General features: G+C 43.7%; 1 protein-coding gene across 9 annotated transcripts in view; it reads left to right on the top strand.

The window, feature by feature from the left end:
• The window catches only part of MAP7D2 (MAP7 domain containing 2), a 106736-nt gene that overhangs the window by 45552 nt on the left and 40452 nt on the right, over positions 1 to 20732 (top strand). For 6 of the 9 annotated variants that reach the window (XM_027054452.2, XM_053202149.1, XM_053202150.1 and 3 more), the window contains 5 exons: positions 7915 to 7992; positions 9045 to 9208; positions 15726 to 15837; positions 16673 to 16771; positions 19109 to 19219. In XM_027054452.2, coding sequence (XP_026910253.1) covers positions 7915 to 7992; positions 9045 to 9208; positions 15726 to 15837; positions 16673 to 16771; positions 19109 to 19219 — 564 coding nt within the window. The remainder of the gene's footprint in view (positions 1 to 7914; positions 7993 to 9044; positions 9209 to 15725; positions 15838 to 16672; positions 16772 to 19108; positions 19220 to 20732) is intronic. The other 3 variants (XM_053202148.1, XM_027054454.2, XM_027054455.2) reach the window with 3 other exon arrangements.

Genomic DNA, 20732 nt, shown 5'->3' with positions numbered 1-20732 from the left:
TCCAGGCCTGGCACATAGTAGGTGCTTGTGAACTCACTATTTATTGAGTGCTTAATGTGTACAGAATATTATGCTAGGCCATCAGGGCTACAGGAAGAAATGGAACTTGGGCCTTTCCCTTAAGCTTATCAGGGGGCGCCTGGGTGGCTCACTTGGTTAAGCGTCCAACACTTGATTGTGGCTCAGGTCATGATTTCACAGATTGTGAGTTCAAACCCCACGTCGGGCTGTGTGCTGGTAGTGCTGATAGCCTGCTTGGGATTCTCTCTCTGTCCCTCTGTCTCTTCTTTCTCACAATAAAATAAACTTTAAAAATCTTTTTAAAAAGAAGCTTACATTGGGGTGCCTTGCTGGTTTAGTTGGTAGAACATGTGACTCTTGATCTCAGTTATGAGTTCAAGCCCCACATTAGGTGTAGAGATTACTTAAAATCTAAACAAACAAAAAAACAAAACAAAAAACCCCAGAAGCCTATATATCCTAATAGATGGATTGAAAAGGGGGACAATGAGAGAGGGCCTGTGGAGGGTGGAGCTTCTTGTGCTTGAGAACCACAAATGAAAGAGAGAGGGACCCAAATTTGGATTAAAGAGGGAAAATGGCTGAGAGAGGAACAGCACTGATGGAATTTAGAGGGAAGATTCATTTTAGCGGCAAGAGGCGTAGTGGGAAAAGCTGCTTTCCTTTATTTACCTTTGTACTCCTTGCCTAATTCCAGCAGGATAACAGGTACAAAGATGCTTAAAAACGTTAGTTGTTTTTATAGACATTACTGATGGAAGGTTGAAATGATCTACAAATGGGGAGGTTTTGGTCAGTGGGACATAATATTCATGGTCTGTTCATTCAGTAAGTATTTGAGTACCATGTGTAAGGCACTGGGGATTCAGAGGTAAGACAAGAGCTTAGAGGGCAAGGGGTAAATGAACAGGCCTAGACTGTAGCATGTGGGGCAGTAACAACTGTGGCAAAGGGAAATGCTGTGTTGGGGGGGGGGTGATGCAGACAAGTGATGGATCATCTCTCTGCATTCCTTCCTTCCCACTTCGAGTCCCACATTCTGCTGGGTTCTGCACATCCACAGAGGAGCTACAGGCAGGGCCTTGCCCTGTAGATCAGCAGAGTCTAGAACAGCAATTCTCAAGATGTGGGCCCTGGACCAGTAGCCTTACCTGGGAACTTGTTAGAAAGGCAGATTCTCTGGCTCACCCCAGGACCACTCCATCACAAGCTCTGAGGGTGCCATCCCTCAGTCAGAGTTCATAAGCCCTCCAACTGGTTCTGATGCATACCTCAGTGGGAGAAATAGTGGGCTAGGACAATTCTCAGTCCTCCTGCTGCATGTTAGAATCATATGTAAGCTTTTAAAGCACGACTACCCTGGCTACACCTGAGATAGTAGGTCAGCTTCTGGGAGGGAGATGCATGCATCTGTCATTTTTTAAAAGCTCTGTGGGGAACCTGGTTGGGTCATTCATTTGAGGGCCCAACTCTTGATTTTGGCTCAGGTCATGATCCCAGGGTCATGGGATTGAGCCCCATATCAGGTTTCTCACAGAGTATGGAGCCTGCTTAAGATTTTCTCTCTCCTTCTGCCCCTTCTTTTGCTTGTGTGCACTCTCTCTCTCTCAAATTAAATAAGTAAGCAAGTAATTAAGTGAAAGCTATCAAGGTGATTCCACTGCATAGCCATAGTTGAGAACCACTGGTCTTCATGTACTTAGATGAGTCACCACAGAGGTGAATGCATCCATGCCTGCCAGTCTACAGAGGGGAGAGCCCCCGACAGGAGGGGGCTAGCTGGCATTGGACTTCCCATTTGATAAGCTCTTCATTCCTGGTTCCCTTTCTTTTTTCTGGACACTGACTCAGTTGCATTGATATGAGTATGATTGGGAAGGTTTCTTTAAAATTCATTTATTCTTTTAAAAGTTTATTTTTATTTATTTTGAGAGAGAGAGAGCATGTGCACAAGTGGGAGAGGGAAGAGAGAATCCCAAGCAGGCTCTTCACTGTCAGCACAGAGCCCAGTGCAGGGCTCGAATCCATAAAATGTGAGATCATGACCTGTGCTAAAATCAAGAGTTGGACACTTAACTGACTGAGCCAACCAGAGGACCCTAAAATTCATTTAATGCAATTAATTTTTAAAAGTCGAACACAGCTGGCTTCCCCTGAAAACGTTGTATTTTGATAATGGTTATTACCAGTACCATGAATAATTGATAACAGTTCATAAATATTCTAGTGAGAGAGTGCTCAGGCTAATAAAATTCATTCATTTTAAAATTAGTTTTTAAAAATGTGTTGCTGCAGGGGCACCTGGGTGGCTCAGTCGGTTAAGCGTTCGTCTTCGGCTCAGGTCATGATCTCACGGTTCGTGGGTTCAAGCCCCACGTCAGGCTCTGTGATGATAGCTCAGAGCCTGGAGCCTGCTTCGGATTCTGTGTCTCCCTCTCTGTCTGCCTGTCCCCTGCTCACACTCTTTCTCCCTGTCTCTTAAATATAAATAAACATTAAAAAAAATTAATAAAAAAATGTGTTGCTGCAGCCCAAGGATAATGGGAAATTACTCCAAGCAAGAGCACATCAGTGAAGCATGAAATTTTATGCTATTCTGTTAACATGAAATAGTTGTTTAGCTGCTCAGTATCCCCATTTCATTCGCACTTCCATAGGGATGAATTGCCCAGGAAAAGGCCTCCATTTTAATGGTGCACATTACCTGAACACTCTTGTCCTGGGAAGCATTACTGCATCAGGAATGGGGCAGGTGTGGCTCTGACATGGGCACTCCTTGTCCTTTTCCTAGGTGGGGCACCTCGAGTAAGGTGTCCTCTGCTCCTCTTTGTCTTGGGTTTCCTTAAGGCCTTCACTCTTGGGCCAGATTCTTTTAAATTAAACTTTCTGTTTTGAAGTCACTGTAGATTCACATGCAGTTATAAGCAATACTACAGAGAGATCCCAGGTACCCTTTACCCACTTTCCCCCAATGGCACTAACTTGCAACACTGCAGTATACTATCCCGACAAGGGCAGTAACACTGGTACAGTTAAGAATAGAGGACATTTCCATTACCACAAGGATCCTTCATGCTGCCCTTTTGTAGCCACCTACTTCCTCCCTTCTGCCCCTCTTCCCTACCCCCTGGCAAGTTCTATTCTCCATCTGTTCTCATGGGGTTCAGAGATAAAATTGGGTCTCTGGTTTAATAAAAGAGAGACAAGGATATGCATATAGTAAAGGTACAACGGACAAAGGATGATTGATTCAGTAAGAAAACTATAAACACTTTAAGGTTTCAGGCCATACAGGAAGAAGGCTACTTTTAGGAACCAAATTCAGCATTAACCTATAAGTATACCATGACTTTAGAGGAGGTCTCTTGGTATTGTTAATGTTCGTGTATTAATTGCCTTTGCTGTGTTAATCATGATCTGCCTTGATTCCTCTGACTGTGTTGCACTAATGGTAATAACTGGTTAAGTCCATGGCCCCTAACAAAAAGGGGCTGTGTGGTTCATGCTGTACCCCAGGATAAGCCTGGAGCCTCTCAGCTGGGGCTCCTGCAGGGTCATGGAAAGTTACAAGATAGAAGATGGAGATATGAGTTAATTATTTGGCTTCTCTTCACATGAATGTTCTAGAATGATTGCTTGACAGTTCTTGTAATCAGGAGAGGCTGATGCTGTGTGGAGGAATGAGGCCCTAACCCAGTCTCAATTATTCAGCAAAACTCAACCCTGATAGAACTCTGAGATCTCCCTTATCCATGTGTCCCAGAGTAGCTAAGTGTTAAGGGAGAGAATCACAGGAGCGAGCTGCCAGACTTCTCTTTTAAGTGCTGTCCAGTATGATAGCTGCTAGCCTCATGTGGCTAGTGAGTACCTGAAATGTGGCCAGTGTGCTGAGAAACTAAACTTTTAACTGCATTTAATTTTTTTAAGTTTATTTATTTAAGTAATTTCTACACCCACCATGGGGCTTGAACTCACAACCTCAAAATCAAGAGTCACATGCTCTTCTGACTCAGCCAGGATCCCCTAATTGCATTTAATTTTGATTGTTTTATTTATGTAAAAAATTTTTTAATGTTAATTGATTTTTTGAGAGAGAGACAGAGACAGAGTGCAAGGGTGGGGAGGGGCGGAGAGAGAGGGAGACACAGAATCCAAAGCAGGCTCCAGGCTCTGAGCTGTCAGCACAGAGCCCAACGCAAGGGCTCAAACTCACAAACTGTGAGATCATGACCTGAGCTGAAGTCAGACATTTAACTGACTGAGCCACCCAGGCGCCCCTAACTTTGATTATTTTAAAGTGAAGTAGTCATATGTGGCTTGTGGCTGCCGTGTGACTGTACAGAGACTCTAGTTTACCCATTTTGGACTGTTTGAGTCACTTCACCCTCCTCAGGCCAAAGGAGAATTGCTTTTCATAGTTGTCTCCAGGATTCTCTGGCTACTCCCTTTACCCACCCAGCATCAGCCTCTCTAAAACATTTCCAAACCGTTAGTTTGAAGAGGAAGCAAATAATTAGTCTGCTTGAGCAGTGGCCAGATCTGCGCCCAGCCGGTCAGTGCTTGGCTCACAGCAGTGCTTACTTGATACTTCTCTGATGAGTTAGATTTATACCTCTCTCCACATTTGCAGGCTTAGTCCTGGGACAAGGATGAGATTTTTTTTTCCCTGCGTGTGATACTGGGTCACAGCTTTCATTCATGGGCATGGAGATCAAGTTGTTACATTTCTTCCTTAGCAGTAAAGCAGTAATTAAGAGTGTGAGTCCTGGAGTCGGATTCTTCGGTTGGGATCTGGCTTCTCCACTTTCTGATGGTGTGACTTCAGACATGTTAATTAACCTCTTTGTGCCTCCATTTCTGAACCTATGAGGGTTGAAATAGATTACCTCCGTCATAGGGTGATTGAGCCAAGTAAATCCAAGAAGTGCATAGGAACTGCGTCACCTCCTACTATGAAGCACATGATGATGACTATGAGCATAATGAAGATTTTCTGGAAAGGAAATGATTTGTAGCTGTGACTCTTACAAGTGGCCACAAGGGGGAAGCCTAAAATCATGCATATCCCAGGAACAGAGTGACTTCTGTTTGTAAAGCCTCTGGGTAATGTGGCCAGTTCCAAATGTGCTTGGCCATTTTAAACCTTCAGGTTTTTTTCTTCTTTTTGAAGAACATTTTCAGTGTTTCTTTGGCTGTACCTCAGATAGAGGGCAGGCCCATAAACATCTGAAAGGTGGCATGGGCAATAGAGTAAAGTTAGGTCCCTCTAGGATGGACAGGTTGATATAGGTGCTGACAGAAACAAGCATCTGTTCAGGGGTCCTAAGCTTCTCTTTGTAACTTTTCACACAGAAAAATTCTTATTAATTAAACTCTTGAGGGAGATATTAGAGCCTGAAAGTGCCAGAGAAAAGAGAAACCTGGTTTTGTTTCCCTTTCACTGACTACATGCCTACCTTTGAGCATTGTATGTACACCTCAGGGGCACTACTGGGGGACAGTGCCCTGAGCTGAGGTGACCCAGAAATACATAAGCCACCCTTGCCTCCATAGCCTCTCCCTCCTCCCAGGGAGACTGAGTCAGAGGAGAACTCTGCAGCCAGGAAGAATGAAATGAGGGTTCTGCCAACTGTGTGGGAGCACAGAGCATCATGGGGTCTGGGGAACTGTGGGATCTTGAAGGTGGGTGGGGTTTTAATAGGTACAAGGAGGATGTGAGAGAAAGAGTGTTTTGAGCTAGAAGGTGTGTGGAAGAAAGGGCCAGTGCTGAGGTCAAGTTGGGAAGAGAGTTTGAGATCAGACTGTGGGGACCCAGCAATGATGATCTAAGAAATTGGACCTTCAAATTCTTTTTAGATTAGTGTCCTCAATTTATTTTATTTTTATTTTTTATTTATCGTCAAGTTAGCTAACATACAATGTAGTCTTGGCTTCAGGAGTAGATTCCCATGATTTATCACCTACATGCAACACCTAGTGCTCATCCCAATAAGTGCCCTCCTCAATGCCCATAACCCATTTCCCCAACCCCCCACTCCCATCAACCCTCAGTTTGTTCTCTGTAGGGCCTTCAAATTCTTGATGATGATCATGTTGTTGGTAGCATCATAATTATTAAGAGTTGACTAAATAAAAACATGGGGCACCTGGGTGGCTCAGTTGATGGAGTGCCTGACTTCGGCTCAGGTCATGTCCTCACGGTTCAGGTTCAGGCCCTGCATCAGGCTCTGTGATGACAGCTCAGAGCCTGGAGCCTGCTTTGGATTCTGTGTCTCCTTCTCTCTCTACCCCTCCCCTGGTTATGCTCTGTCTCTCAAAAATAAATAAAACATTTAAAAAAAAAGTTGACTAAAAACAAACATGGGTAATGGTACTTATAGTCCAGGTTGATTTTCCAGCATTTCAGTCTTGAGCTTCAGTATGCCTGATACATAATCCAGGTTGCAAAATCAGATGCTCATGGGAAGTTGTGACAATCTGGTGTTTATCACATCCATCCCTGTCTGTATTCTTCCTACCTACACTGAGTCCAAGTCTCCAGGTCTTTCCCCTGGACAGTCACAGGAACCTCTCCAAAAGGGGTGCAGTAACTGTGGCAGCAAGGCACACAATAAAGTCAGCATGTGATATTACCAGAAAGGAGGGTCTAGGCACCATGAAAGTGAATCTGGTTGTACTAACACAGAAGCTGATTTCTCTAAGATGTTGTGCCTGAACATTATATAAGTAATGCTCCTGAATGATTGATTGTGACTGAGTGCAGTAAATTATTTCTAATCCTAAAATGACCATAAAGATCATTTGGTCTTTGATTCAAAAAGCTCTTTATGATCCTGTAGAAGATGGGTAGAGATGCAGAGCTCCTAGGTTGTTTCCTGGACATTTTGTGTCAGGGGGTGTGGAGGGGGGCTGTCATCTATTCCATTTTATTTGTGGTAGGTATTTAAATGACAAACAGGAGCACATTATATTTCTTTTTTCTGATTCTAAAATACTAAGATTGAGGGCACCTGGATGGCTCGCTCAGTTAAGCATGTGACTTCAGCTCAGGTCAAGATCTCGCAGTTCAAGAGTTTGAGCCCTGCATCAGGCTCTGTGCTGACAGCTCAGAGCTTGGAGCCTGCTTCAGATTCTGTGTCTCCCTCTCTCTCTCTGCTCCTTCTCCACTCATATTCATTCATTCATTCATTCATTCATTCATTCATTCTCTCTCTCTCTCTTTCTCTCTCTCTCTCTCTCTCTCACACACACACACACACATACACACACATAAATAAGTGTTTTAAAAAATGTAAAAAAAATAAAATACTAAGATTGACATTGGAACATATTTAACAGAACCCAAAGTCAAAATTCAATGTTGTATTTCTCAGTGCTTACTCAAGGAGCTTGTACATGTCCCTCAGCAGTTGGCTCCCTTCAGAAAATAGAATGTTCACTATCTGTGTAATAGTTGTGTCCACTTTTGTGCTTCTCATCTCCCCGGGAGCCAGGCTCAGGGAGGCCTGGTGTGCTTTTCTGCACACTGCCAGACCTCCTTGGCACTTAACAGCACTTTCTGACTCCCTCCAGGGCCAGTCCTGGGGACAGAGGACTAGGGAAAGGGCGTGGTTCTCCAGGATTGGTATTGGGGCCACTATAGCAGTTTGGTGGGTGAGTGTGAAGCTGTGACTGTCACCCCTCAGCTCTCAGGGCCTGGCCGTGTGTGTGTGTGTGTGTGTGTGTGTGTGTGTGTGTGTGGTGGGGAATGGTGGATTGGGCCCCCATGTGATGGTGATGGTGATGGTTGATGTATGTGTATGGCCAGACCCAGGGTGTGGGACCAGTGGCCCCTCACCCTCACCAGATAGGGAAAGAGGGAAAAATAATTTCATCATGTTATATTTTTTATAGGCATGGATGGATTTTTAAGATCTGATGAGAGACAAAGACTAGCTAAAGAAAGACGAGAAGAGAGAGAAAAATGTCTTGGTAAGTTGTGCCCTTTGGCTATTTATGTACAAAGGCATAAAGATGTGGTGGTGTGTTTTCTGAAGATCCTTAGGAATTTATGACTGAATGGGAAGAGAGCTAGGACAATTGCTAGATGAACATGAAGAACTGGGGGGTAAATCTACACTTATGTAGCAAACATTGAACTTCTGCTGTGTTCTAGATACTCTGCTAGAGACTGTGGATAAGATGGTAAAGAATGAGAAACAATCACTGACCCCGCCCCCTCAGGCATCCATTATGTGCCCTCACTTATGCTCTCTCTAGGGCATCTAGAAAGGCCATCATCAGAACTGAGAAAATAAGCAGTTAAGACATTTTCTGTGTTAGAATGGGAACCCATTTGAGAAAAGCTGTCTTACCTCTTGCAAGCTATAGACAGAAGTGTATTATGTATTCCCCACAGGGTACTGGGAGGTAGGTAAATAGTGGTTTCCCCACTGAATTGAGACAAATGAGCTTTCAAATTCCTGATTGCCTCCTGGTGGTTGGTTCACACATTGCATCTCCCAGGGAACCCTTCCCTGACACAGCCAGGTAGATAGTTTTAGGAAATGTCTTGAGAGAGGAGTGTCTTGAGTTTATACCCCCTTGCCTAGGTCAATGTCTTAATTATGAGAAATGCATAGTTAACATGTTTTTTAGTGTATGTACCCTTAGAACTCATTTCTCAACCTAGTGTATGGCTTGCCCATTGTGGCAAGTCTCACTTAATGATAGCAATAGTTGTAGCTTCCATGTGTAGGGCAGTTACTGTGCACTTTCCGTGCATTGCCTCATTTAATCTTCACAACATTGTGATTTTGCGGACATGATGGTCTCCACTTCACAGAAGAGGATTATGTGGTTAGCATGCTCAGGGTCACCCAGCTAGTGGCAGACATGCCAGAACCCTTCATCTCAGTCACTGTAGCCTAGAATCCCACTGGGCTCCTTTTTTGGTCTCAGTCTTGTATCTACATTTTGGTCTTAATCCAAACAGCATGGGGTGCTCTGGTTATGACACCTCTCTTCTGCTTTCCTTCCCCCAGCTGCCCGGGAGCAACAAATCCTGGAGAAACAGAAAAGAGCTAAGCTCCAGTATGAAAAGCAAATCGAAGAACGATGGCGGAAACTGGAAGAGCAGCGGCAGCGGGAGGATCAGAAGAGGGCTGCTGTGGAAGAGAAGAGGAAGCAGAAACTCCGGGAGGAGGAGGTAAGGTCCAAGGACCTCCAAGCCTCTCAGTGGCTCACACGGGGCTTGGTGCTCAAGGGCATCTGAGTGTCCTGCCTAGCTCTAGGGTACAGAAAACATCTCATACCATGTCTTCTCTCAGCAGCAAGACATGGTATAGTGAAAGCAACAATGGAATAAGAATGAAGAGACTTACTCATTCAACTCAGGTGTTAATTTGCTCTGTGACCTTGGACAAGCCAATTGGCCTGTCTGGATATTTGCTTATCTCTGAAGTGAGGGGTTGGATTTAGCAGTCTCCAAGGCCTCTTCCAGACCTAATGTTCTCTGAGTTTGAGACTCAGAAGGAATTATGGATAGGGACCTGCTAATATAGCCCTGGGGGTTGTGCTGTGAGCCTGTGCCTCTTGGATGGACATGACGCTGGAGGAAGGGACCTGAAGGCAGAGGAGAGGGTGAGGGCAGAGGGTGATGGTCCTCATATTTCATAGCTGGAAAAGCAAATAGTTTTCCTTTAACTACAAAGATGCTAGTATATTTAAATTTTAATGTGGTTCCTTGCTTTAATCATCCTTTCTCTCCAGTTACCTTTTTAAAAAGAAATGGAATGTAATTACCTCTGCAGAGTCCTTTGTTACTAAACTTTGAAAATATATTTAGAAAGCATAGTTGGGGTATAGATTTTCTTAACAACTATATTTTAAGGATGTAATCATAGCCTTGAATCAGGTGATGATCATTTTTTATTCATAAGATCTAATGACTCATCATTTAGTATGAACAATATAGAGGCTTGTTAATCGCTAGCACTATAGGATTCAGAGACATTTGAATAAATTTGGTATCTTTTTAAATTGCTGAATGGTTTATCACTATACATCTTTGCCCCTTCCTCTTTTTTAAATTAAAAAAAAGCATGAACATGTGCACATGGACACATACACACACAGTTAGACCCATCTTTGCCTATACACCCCTTATTTAAATGGCGATTTCTGGGGTGCCTGGATGGCTCTGTCATTTGAGCATCCAACTCTTGATTTCGGCTCAGGTCATGATCCCAGGGTTGTGGGACTGAGCCCTGCGTCGGGCTCCACCCTGAGCGTGGAGCCTGCTTGGGATTCTCTCTATCCCTTTGCCCCTCTCCCCTGCCCACACACTCTCTCTCTAAAATACAATATGATACCATACGATATGATACGATAACGATTTCTTTGTTCCTCTTAGCAAAGGGAAGTCATTGCAAGGATCTTAGCCCTACTTTGCCATTTCTGGCTGTGGCCTGATGGCTACATGGCTTCATCTGTTCCCTGTGCAAATCCCAGCTCCACTACTAGGAAGCTGGTAGCCGGGGGTGAGTCACATAGCTGCTCATAACCCTCTAACTTACTCTCCTCAGCCCAAAACAGAGGTGGTCACAAATGACTTTTTTTTATAATTTTTTTTAATGTTTGTTTTTGAGAAAGAGAGACCGAGCACAAGTGGGGAGGGGCAGAGAGAGGGGGAGACACAGAATCCGAAGCAGGCTCCACGCTCTGAGCTGTCAGCATAGAGCCTGATGTGGGGCTCGAACCCACGAGCCATGAGATCATGACCTGAGCTGAAGTCGGATGCCCAGCCACCTGAGCCCCCCAGGCACCCCAAGGAAATGACATTTGTGAAAGTACCCAGCAAAGCACCTTGTACAGAGTAATGTTCGGAAATGTTAGACTCCCTTCGGTGACTTCAGCTGAATCTTTAGCGATTGCACTTCCAGATAATTTTCTATTTGCTTTGTGTGTTTCCTTTCACCCCTAAGATGGGTGATGGTGGGGAGTGGAGGATGCTGCCTGACCTTTGTCATGACACATACAAGCTGAGCTTGCTTCTGTCTTCTCCCCGGACACAGAAGGGCAAGGCTGAGAGCCTGGGCCTCCCGTGGTTGTGTAGCAACACAAGGAAACAGCAGCTGTCCTCTGCCACTGCTCCCACCCCCAGGGCCCCCAGAGTCCCAGGTGGAGCTTAGGGACTTTCCACATACAGGCCGGCCTGGTAACCACAGCAGCGTCAGCAGTCTGCTGGTACCGAGCTCTGTTTGGCATTCTTGTGGGTGATCTTTGGAGAGGATGGATAGGTCTGCACTTCAGGAGCCCCTTTCCAGAGGAAACCCTGTGCATTTGCCTTCATGGTTCGATGGAGATCTTCAGCAGTGCTGCTGCCTGCTTGGCACATGGCTGTGGAGATTCTCCAATCTTTTCTTCTTCTTATCATGTTCTGTCTCTGTCAACCAGGGAAAAGTCTCTATAGGAATGGTTCATTCCATTGCAGCCCATTTTGCTTCTGTAGCTTATTAGTAAGTATTCAGGTTGCCCACCAAGTCCTACATCTCTGGGTCTGGTATTAGGAGCTTATAAAAGACCTGTTGACTCCACCCCTCCCTCCTAGCCCTGGTCTGGTTCCATGTCCATAGAGTTGCCATGATGTTACTTTTGGTAACTCCTCATGTCTGTGTGGGTGAGCCCCAGACTTGGCCAGGAGGCTTCCTATCTACTAGTACCAAAGTGGGCACCACAAACAGCCTGGCTTCCTGGGGTTTTGAGAACTGGAAGGGCTGGAGGCTGGTCAGGCCTGTCCTGGGGAAGGGGGTGTCCAGTATCCACTTGAGATACTGAGCTTGAGCTCATTCCCTCACTGAAGGCTGCTTTCTCCTCAAATTGGGTTCTTCTAATCCTTACATGCCACACAGCTCCCAAGACTGAGGCTTCTGGAACAAACCCTTGTCACCTACTTGGGTTAAGACTAACAACACAATATACTCACCCATTCTCCACTTGGCGAAGTATGGTTTCCTGACTAGAGCCCCTGAGAAATGGGGTTTGGTGAAGCCAACTCCATGGTCCTCATGTTAAACAGATAACCAGGAAAGCCCTCTTTCAAAGAGTAGCTTCATCTCTGTGGGATTTTTTGACACATCACAACTTCTCATACTCTTACTGCTTGATACCTAGCAAAATCCACCAGGCTGACTGTAAAAACGAAAATTTCATTAAACTGAGAGCTAGCCACTCTCAGAGGGCATTGGCTGGCATGGGGCCATGGTGACTATATGGCCTTCTGGCCAGATGTAGACATCTGTTTGTAAAGAGAAAGACCTTCTGCAGAGCCCTACTGAGAACCTCTTGGGGGTTTGTCCCCACACTGTTCCCCAGAACACATGTAGTAAGGGCAGTGGAAAAGGCACAGCCAGCTCTCCACTCCTGCTAGAGATGGCTGTCTGGGTCATCGACACTGCCTGGGCAGTGTCCTGCTGGAGGCCTTTTACACTCCTCAGCCAACTCTGTGGCTCACCTTGGTCTTGGTTCTCCTCTGAGTTCATCCAGGCAGACCTAAGGCCAGAGTTAAAGGGGTCAAAGGTGAGGTCCCCTCATTCCTTCCTTCCACTAAGGCTTACCCAGTAGAGGACATTCTCAGGACAAGAATCTACCTTGCCCTTTCCCCATCCTCTGTTGATTATCCAGTGATACTCAGGAGAATGAGAATTTGGCAGGAATTTCAGTATGCAGTATGCAGCTATAATATTTATTAATAGTGTTATTCTGGTGTGATTGAACTTTCTCGCATGCTCTGTTATGCTCAGCCTTTCCTCTAACCAGTGGTTCTCACATTGAGGTCCCAGGACCAGCAGCATCTGCATCACCTGAGAACTTGTTAGAAATGCAAATTCTTAGGGGTGCCTGGGTGGCTCAGTCGGCTAAGTGTCCGACTTCGACTTCAGCTCAGGTCATGATCTCATGGTTCATGGGTTCAAGCCCCACATCAGGCTGTGTGCTGATAGCTCAGAGCCTGGAGCCTGCTTCACATTCTGTTTTCCTCTCTCTGCCCCTCCCCCACTTGAACTCATGTGTGCTCTCTCTCTCTCTCTCAATTATAAATGAACATTTTAAAAAAATAATAATAATTTTCCTCTTCAAATCTGGATTCAGCTACTGTTGGTTAAGGACATATTATGCTAGTTATTGTCTCATAGACTTGAGTGATCTGGTGATATGGGTACTGTTATCCCCACTTTTTTTAACGTGAGGAAAAAACTTTAATTAGGTAAGTATACATGGGAGTTTACAAAAATATCAATATCATCCCCATTTATAGATAGAAAACTTATGCCCAAGGATGTTAAATTATTAACTCAAGGTCATAGGGCTAGAAAGTGGCAGGCAGAGGTGCGATTTGAAGCCATATTTCCTGACTCCAAATCTAGGATTATTTCCATTCCATCCAATGAAGGAATAGAAAAATCTCTCTCTCCCTCTCCCTCCCTCCTTCCCTCCTTTCATCTCTCTTTCTCTCTCTCTCCCTCTCCCTCTCTCTGTCTCTCTCTCTCTCCTCTCTCTCTCTCTCTCTCTCTCTCTCTCTCTCTCTCACACACACACACACACACACACACACACACACGATAATACAATATACGACTAACCTCTAACAAGAGTGAAGTGGACCAGTGCTTTGACATATTTGAATTATCCCATTCTGATGATTTTGAGTTCCATAAGTCTCATACCATAGAGTTTGATTACCACCTGTTTTTCATCATCTCTGCAAAAGTGTGTGACACAGAGTAATTGTATCTTCTCTTAAGGATAGCTTCATTTTCATAAACCTCCTTATGATTCGAAGGAATGTATCTCTAACAGTGGAATTTGCAGCAACTCAGTGGGTAGGGGGGTAGATGGCAGAGGTTTTTTTTTTTTCTTTGAGGTAACAGAACAGTCCAGGAGTAGGTATGGCTTTGGGTGAGCATTCTCTTGTAATTATACCCCTATATAGCTGCTCAGTTTGGCTGACAAGTCTTGGTGTTCTTTGTTGTCATTGATCTCCTAGTAAATGAAAGGGTGTCTTGTGAGATCCTTCTGGCATGTAGGAAATCTCCCATAACCCATTCAATACTAAATTCACTCGAGGTAAAAGGTTTCAACACTTGTATTAGGTCACTGGTTAAATATTTCATGTTAAATCCATATAATGAAATAATTTTCAGTCCTGGTCTCAAGCGACCGTACTTCAAGTGTCAAATAGTCAAGAAGTTCTAGTCCCTCCAAATCCCCAACTTTTCTTGGGGTAGGCCCTGAGGTTTGGCTGTCAGAATTTAATGGGCCAGGGTCATGAGGACAGGACTTTGCTAGGAAATGCACACTCATAATTGTAGAGTCTCAGCCAAAAGCTAGAGCAAATAAAAATCTGAGATTTACAGGAGAAAAAAAATCCCCTTTCTACTCAGAGGTCCCTGGAGAGACCATGTCTTAGCAAAGTGCTATTCAGAGAAAAATTATGCAGAGGAAGCTGAGATGTAGATAATGCACATCCCATCTCTCTGGTATAGACAGAAGGGATAGGTCCAGACACCTCCTAAGAGACCTTTCTGTGTTTCTAGTAAGTAAAATAAAGGAGGAGCCTTTCCCTGATTTTGAAGTCATGGTTACTCAGTTGGTGCTTCCCTGAATTAATTTTGCTTGCTTTTTATTCAAGCCATGAGAAAATAGTTATCTTTTTGTTTTAGATTGGGCTAGCATTCCTAAAGTGTCTCAGGGTTGGCTTTTATGAAGGCAAAAGGGCATCAACATGTACCTGTTTTCCTTGCTTCAGGCTTTCTGTAGTAGAGTCAGGGAGAGGATTTGGTATTTGCAATGTCATTGGGGTGGTGGAGAATGCAAAATTAGAACAGCTTCACTCCAGTGCCAAGGAAGTATTTGCCAGCCGTCAGACCCAAGTTTATGAATATAACACTTTGATAACATAGGAGAGTGCTTTTTAATAAATGCTCTGGTAAGAGAAAAGCCTGTTTTGTTTTGTTGTTGTTTTTTCTCTTCTGGCTAGAAACTGTCTAGTTCTTCTCCTCACCCGTCCCCCCACCCCGTCTAACTGTTGAGAATGCATCGATGCTTTGTTTTGTGGCCAGAAGGTTCCCTACTCTTGTCTCTTATAAATTTTGAAATATGCAGCATTATGCCCAGAATACTATGTAGCAGGAAAATGTTACAATGTAGAAAACGATTGATTCCCCTTTAAGAAGTTCTAAGATGAAAATGGGTCTTGGTAAAATAGATCTCAAAGCCATGTATGTATACTCCAGAAAGTTATGTTTAAGAGTACAAAAATTGGAATTATATTTTAATTTAAATTTTCTCAAATGAGAATGCTTTATGCTTTTCTACTAGAGAGAATGCACTTGGTTCCAGAGTACAATTCTAGTTCTAGTAGATAGGGCAAAATGGGACGTGAGACAGGCCTGAAGGAGTTAATGCTTGTCTGGCATTATTCTTAAACAAATCAAGGCCTGGCTGCCGCAGTAGCCTGTCCCCTGGGGCTGGGAGCCAGCACTAGCTGCATTGTTTACTCTCCACCCACTAAGATCTCGATGGTGTGATGTAGAGCACGTGTGCCTAGGTTTTGGATGCTTAACACAGACCCATTTGGTGACTCACCCTGAGCACCGAGAAGAGAAGCTCGGCAGCACAGTGGGGCTGGGTGGTTAATGTTGCTCTCCCTTATGTGAACTGGGCAGGAGCGGCTGGAGGCGATGATGCGTCGGTCCCTGGAGCGCACACAGCAACTGGAGATGAAGAAGAAGTGCTCGTGGGGAGCTTCACTGGCCACAGGGCCTGGAGGACGTGATGGTGAGTGTAGGGCTGTCCCTGCATTGCAGGGCCCAGGTGGGAGATCATGGGGCAAGCAGGAGACCGTGGGCACAGGCTGGTGCCCACGGGATCTGGGGCATGCTTTGTAGTTATCTGCAGGTACCTTTATCAGCTGTGATGCCAACCTTCCTGTATATGTATTTCTCATGAAGGGGGTCTGTGCATTATTTTTGCTAGGAAACAGCAGTTGATACAGTAACTGGGATTTTTGAGGTAAAACAAAAGAAAAGCAAAGAAAATGAATGCAGAGCCTGGTTAACCAGATGCACATGGCAAGCCTAGGTATACTCTGATTTCAGGGAAGGTCAAATGGCAGTAGCCTAAGTCACTACTGCAGTGTGACCCAGAAAGGCTGAGCAGCGGTTACCCTCCAAAAGGGGCTGGGGCTTTTCCCTCCTCATTATTAATTTTTGTTGCTCTTTCCATTTTGTTTCAAGGTGACTTATTTATTTCATTTTCCAGTTCATACTCATCTTTAAATTTTCAAGTGCTTAATGTAATGTGTGGATTGTTACTAGTGTCTGGGTAGCTTTTCCCTCTCCAGTGCCTTCTTTACTGTGACTTTGTCATTCTGTTACACAGGAGTTGTATATTAGCTTTTTCTGAAAACAGATGGATTCCATTTGTAGTACAGTTTCTTGACTTTGCTGTATTGTGCTTTTACCCTCTGTCAGTGAATATACTTTATTTCTTTTGGAGAAGTCAATAACCTATTTCAGTTACTTTTTCTAATTTCCTAGTTAGAAACTAAACTCAACCAGAAATTGGGACTTTTTTCTTTTACCTCTCTTTGCTCTGATTTTTTGCTGTGTAGGTGAATCAGAAAATACCCCACCCCCTCCTCTAGGTTTAGCATCCAGCACCCTTCCTCCGGACCCAGGGACCAGTGCCACCGCTGCCGAGTCCACCAACGGTATATCTGAGCTTCACCGCACCGTGGCGTTTTGTGATGACTGTACTGATCATCCTCCTCCATCACCGTGTTTGTCTGAAGCACTCTTACAGTTGATTTCTTAGACTGACCCCTTAGAACTTTTTTTCTAGAACTGTGAATGACATGCCCATGTTTCTTTGTTCCTCTGTCATCGTGGAGCTGTGCATGCCTTACACCCTAGTGCCCTGGAGACATTTCATCCTTAGCTCACCAACTGCTGCTTGAAAATCTTGTCAGTGTTTGACTTATGTGCATTTAGATCTTTAATACTGTCACTAATTACTGGTTTTAGGCATGAAGTAGTAAGGTGTTTCAGTCACTTCTGGTTACCAAAACCTGTGCCCTTAGAGAGTTCTGTGTGTTAATGTGATAGATTCCTGGAAGAGGTGTTTGAGACACAGTGGTAGTGAGTTTATCGGTACCAGCACTGGAAATCTAAAGGAGATAAGTTTGCTTTGTTTTTGATTTACTCTATCTAATAGGCTCTCTGTTTTTGGATACAGGCCTGGGAAATTCTTAGTGCCTAGAACAAGAGCAGAATTGGTAAAATTTTGCTTCCATTTAATAAAGACTTTAGAAATTTAATCCATCTTTGACTGGCAAAGAAAAACAAGATGTAAACGGGATGCAGTATTTATCAGCAATACAGAAGGTCAAGTTACAGCAGTAGGAATAAATATCCTTGGCTTCCAGCATTCCTTTGACAAAGAAAAATCTTTACTGGTGTTGCTGAGCAGCAGACACTTTGCTGCATGGGCCAAGTTAACTGTAGTGTGGCACTGGTCTTTCCTTAACAGAGAGGGGCAGTAGGTAGGAGTTGATAATTACCCCTTGGGAATCACACGCAGGGCTTGGGCCAGGGCGAGGCAAGCACAATATGTGACTTGGACACACAATTTAAAGCATTACCAAAGATCTCAGTTATCGAGATGAATTAATATTTGAATAAATCTAAATGCATAATAATCCATGATGAACAAAATATCCAGTTTCTAAAGACGAGTACCATACTGAGTCAGCCATAATGGAGCCTACAGCAAAAGGGGAAATGTGTACCCTTTTACACTTGGTTTTATGTAATTTCTACTGGTTAATTTTTTTTTTCAGAACATTGAAGTACTCAGAAAAAATGCTGAAAAATTGAGTAGGTCTATTAAAACTCACATCATTTAAAAAAAATTTTTAATATTTTTATTTATTTTTGAGAGACAGAGCATGAGTGGGGGAAGTGAAGAGAGAGAGAGAGAGGAAGACACAGAATCTGAAGGAGGCTTGAGGCTTTGAACTGTCAGCACAGAGCTCATCACGGGGCTTGAACTCATGAACCGCAAGATCGTTACCTGAGCCAAACTCGGACATTTAACTGACTAGGCCACCCAGGCTCACCAAATCTCACATCATTTTAAATTTAAATATTTTATTTATACCAAAATAGAATTTATTATAATTTCACTCCAGCTTAAGACAATTAAAAATTACTTAAGATTGTCATTTGATGAGGACACATTGTAAAACATGGCAATTTTCACATTTGAAAACAGTATGAGGAGAGGAGTACATTTTGAAAATATTATTAATGAGTTTGCTTCCTTTAAAGCCAAGGGCATACATCTTTCCTTTTGCCTCAGGCTTTGATAGGGCGTGGCAGGGCACTATCAGCACCTCTTCATTTGCTATAATGGTTTAATTTAGAAACCAGTCTAAAATAAAATAACGGCTGCAAGTTAAGAACACCAGATCCCAGATCATGTGTTAAAATCCTAACCATAAATAGTCACAGCACTAGAGAAAGGGCCATTGTGAACCCATCTCTTGAGAAGAGGAAGAAACCAACTGCTAAAGGTGGTTCTGCTTTAAATACAGCTTCTTGCAGTACACATTACTTCTCTCTCCAACCTGAGCCTATAGATAACTGTCAGAAAGTCTGGTTTCAGCTCAGTCTCAGACCATAGAACATTTTCCAGTGGTGATTTGTCTCTGTGTCTAGACTGGTTTTGTTTTTGTGTAGTCTGAATGTGCTTAAAAGTCCCTGGACACAAGGAGTTGATTTGCTGGTGGGATTAGTGTGGCTGTAGTTGAACAGTTGAATGAGGTTGAACATTTGAAATTGAAGAGAAGATCCTGCTTCAGACTGATGACTGCCGTGGCCTGGGCATTTCCAGATAAGCTAAGTATGTAGCAGGATGATGGAAGAAGTGTGCTGTGCCACAGCAGTTTAGGAAACGTGTGGATGAGGACAGGAAGAACACTTTGGGATATGTGTTTCTCGATCTACAATGGTGTGAATACCAATGTCTTTAATGCGTTTCTCTGCAGCATGTGACAAACTTTCAACATCAGCCATGAATTTGCCAAAGCAGACGGAGCCTCCCATGAGTAAGCGCCTGTCTTCATCCACCGTGGCAATATCCTATTCCCCAGACCGAGGCAAGTGAACATGTAGACCTGGTCTCTGTAGTTTTCCTCTTTTCTAGTGTGAGTGTCTTAACATCAGTCTTTGTGAGAGCCCCTCGAGCCTCCTGCAAATACCTCCATTATCCTAGCCTTGTGGTCTGAATGTGGGAGCCTCAGGACCTCATTTAATGGGACTTTGGAAAGTGGCATCACTCTTTAGAGTCAGATCGTTGTTGAATAGGTGCAGGAATTAATGATATTCTTTCAGTCTGAAAGAGACTATTCCATTTTCTACAGTGCATGTAGGAGTTATCCTGCCCTAGAAATAATTGACCAGTGGGCAGAGAAGACCGTTAAAAAAGTAACTGCCTGGTTATTGATTGATGTGATCTAGTTGATTAGCCAGAAACAGCAGAAGTCATCAGGCTGAGGTTCATGGAAAACTTACAGGTATGAAAAAAATGGGGCTATGCTATTGTCTGTGGTTTGTAGGCCTGCCCATTTCTGTTTGAAAGCAAGTTCAGAACTAATATGAAGGCTTTAAAAGGAGAAAAGGATGGGTGGCCTGTTCTGGCCCTCATTTTGAGGTGGAAGATGGCATGTGTAGGACGTGTGCCGGTTCCAGAAACTGAATAGATTTAAAACTGCTCGTGTTCTAATTGAGGCTCAGATAAGTCACTAAAAGAGGAACTTACACCTTCCAGAGTATATAGGTTAGGGAAGAGAATGATGCTCTCCATGCATTAAATGTGTATTTTATTTATTTATTTATTTAAAAAAATTTTTTTTAATGTTTGTTTATTTTTGAGAGAGAGAGCGTGCATGGGGGAGGGGCAGAGAGAGGGAGACACAGAATCTGAAGCAGGCCTCAGGCTCTGAGCTGTTAGCACAGAGCCCCATGTGGGGCTCAAACTCACGGACTGCGAGATCATGACCTGAGCCAAAGTCGGTCACTTAACCGACTGAGCCACCTAGGCGCCCCTAAACACATATTTTAAAGCATTATTGGAGAAGAGTCAGGTGCCAGTGAAGTATTTAACAGGTCAGGCATTACCAAAGGGCAAGCAGAAAAGGGGTTTTGACTTTGAATAGGCCAGTGTGCCTTTCTGGTTGTTTTTCACTGGCATTGATCTTGCACCTCCAGCACAGAGGCTGTCAGGTCAGAAACCCCATAAGTGTCAGTGTTGCTGATCTCTGATGCAGTTCATGGGTGAACTGAATGCTGGAAACCTTGAATTAACTGCGAGGTGAATGAGAAAACATCTACTTGCTCTTAACTCTGTATAGCTGTTCCATAGTGAGTGTATTCCATATGTTTTCATTAATTCACAGGGTTACGTATTGGTGTTAAATTCATATTTGCGATGATTACTATGTAAAGATATCAGTATGTTAGTACATATTCTTGGCAACTGAATTATCTGCTTATGGATTATAAATTGAAAAATTTCAATTCCCAAACCATTTACTGGATAATGGGTACCCCAAAATTCAAAGTAATGGAAAAGTTAATTCATTACCATATAATATATTCCAAAGCCATCCA

Source organism: Acinonyx jubatus, chromosome X, assembly GCF_027475565.1.
Source record: "Acinonyx jubatus isolate Ajub_Pintada_27869175 chromosome X, VMU_Ajub_asm_v1.0, whole genome shotgun sequence".
In the NCBI taxonomy this organism is placed as follows: domain Eukaryota; kingdom Metazoa; phylum Chordata; class Mammalia; order Carnivora; family Felidae; genus Acinonyx; species Acinonyx jubatus.
The sequence above is the reverse complement of the archived record's forward strand: the minus strand, read 5'-3'. Positions and strand labels throughout refer to the sequence as shown.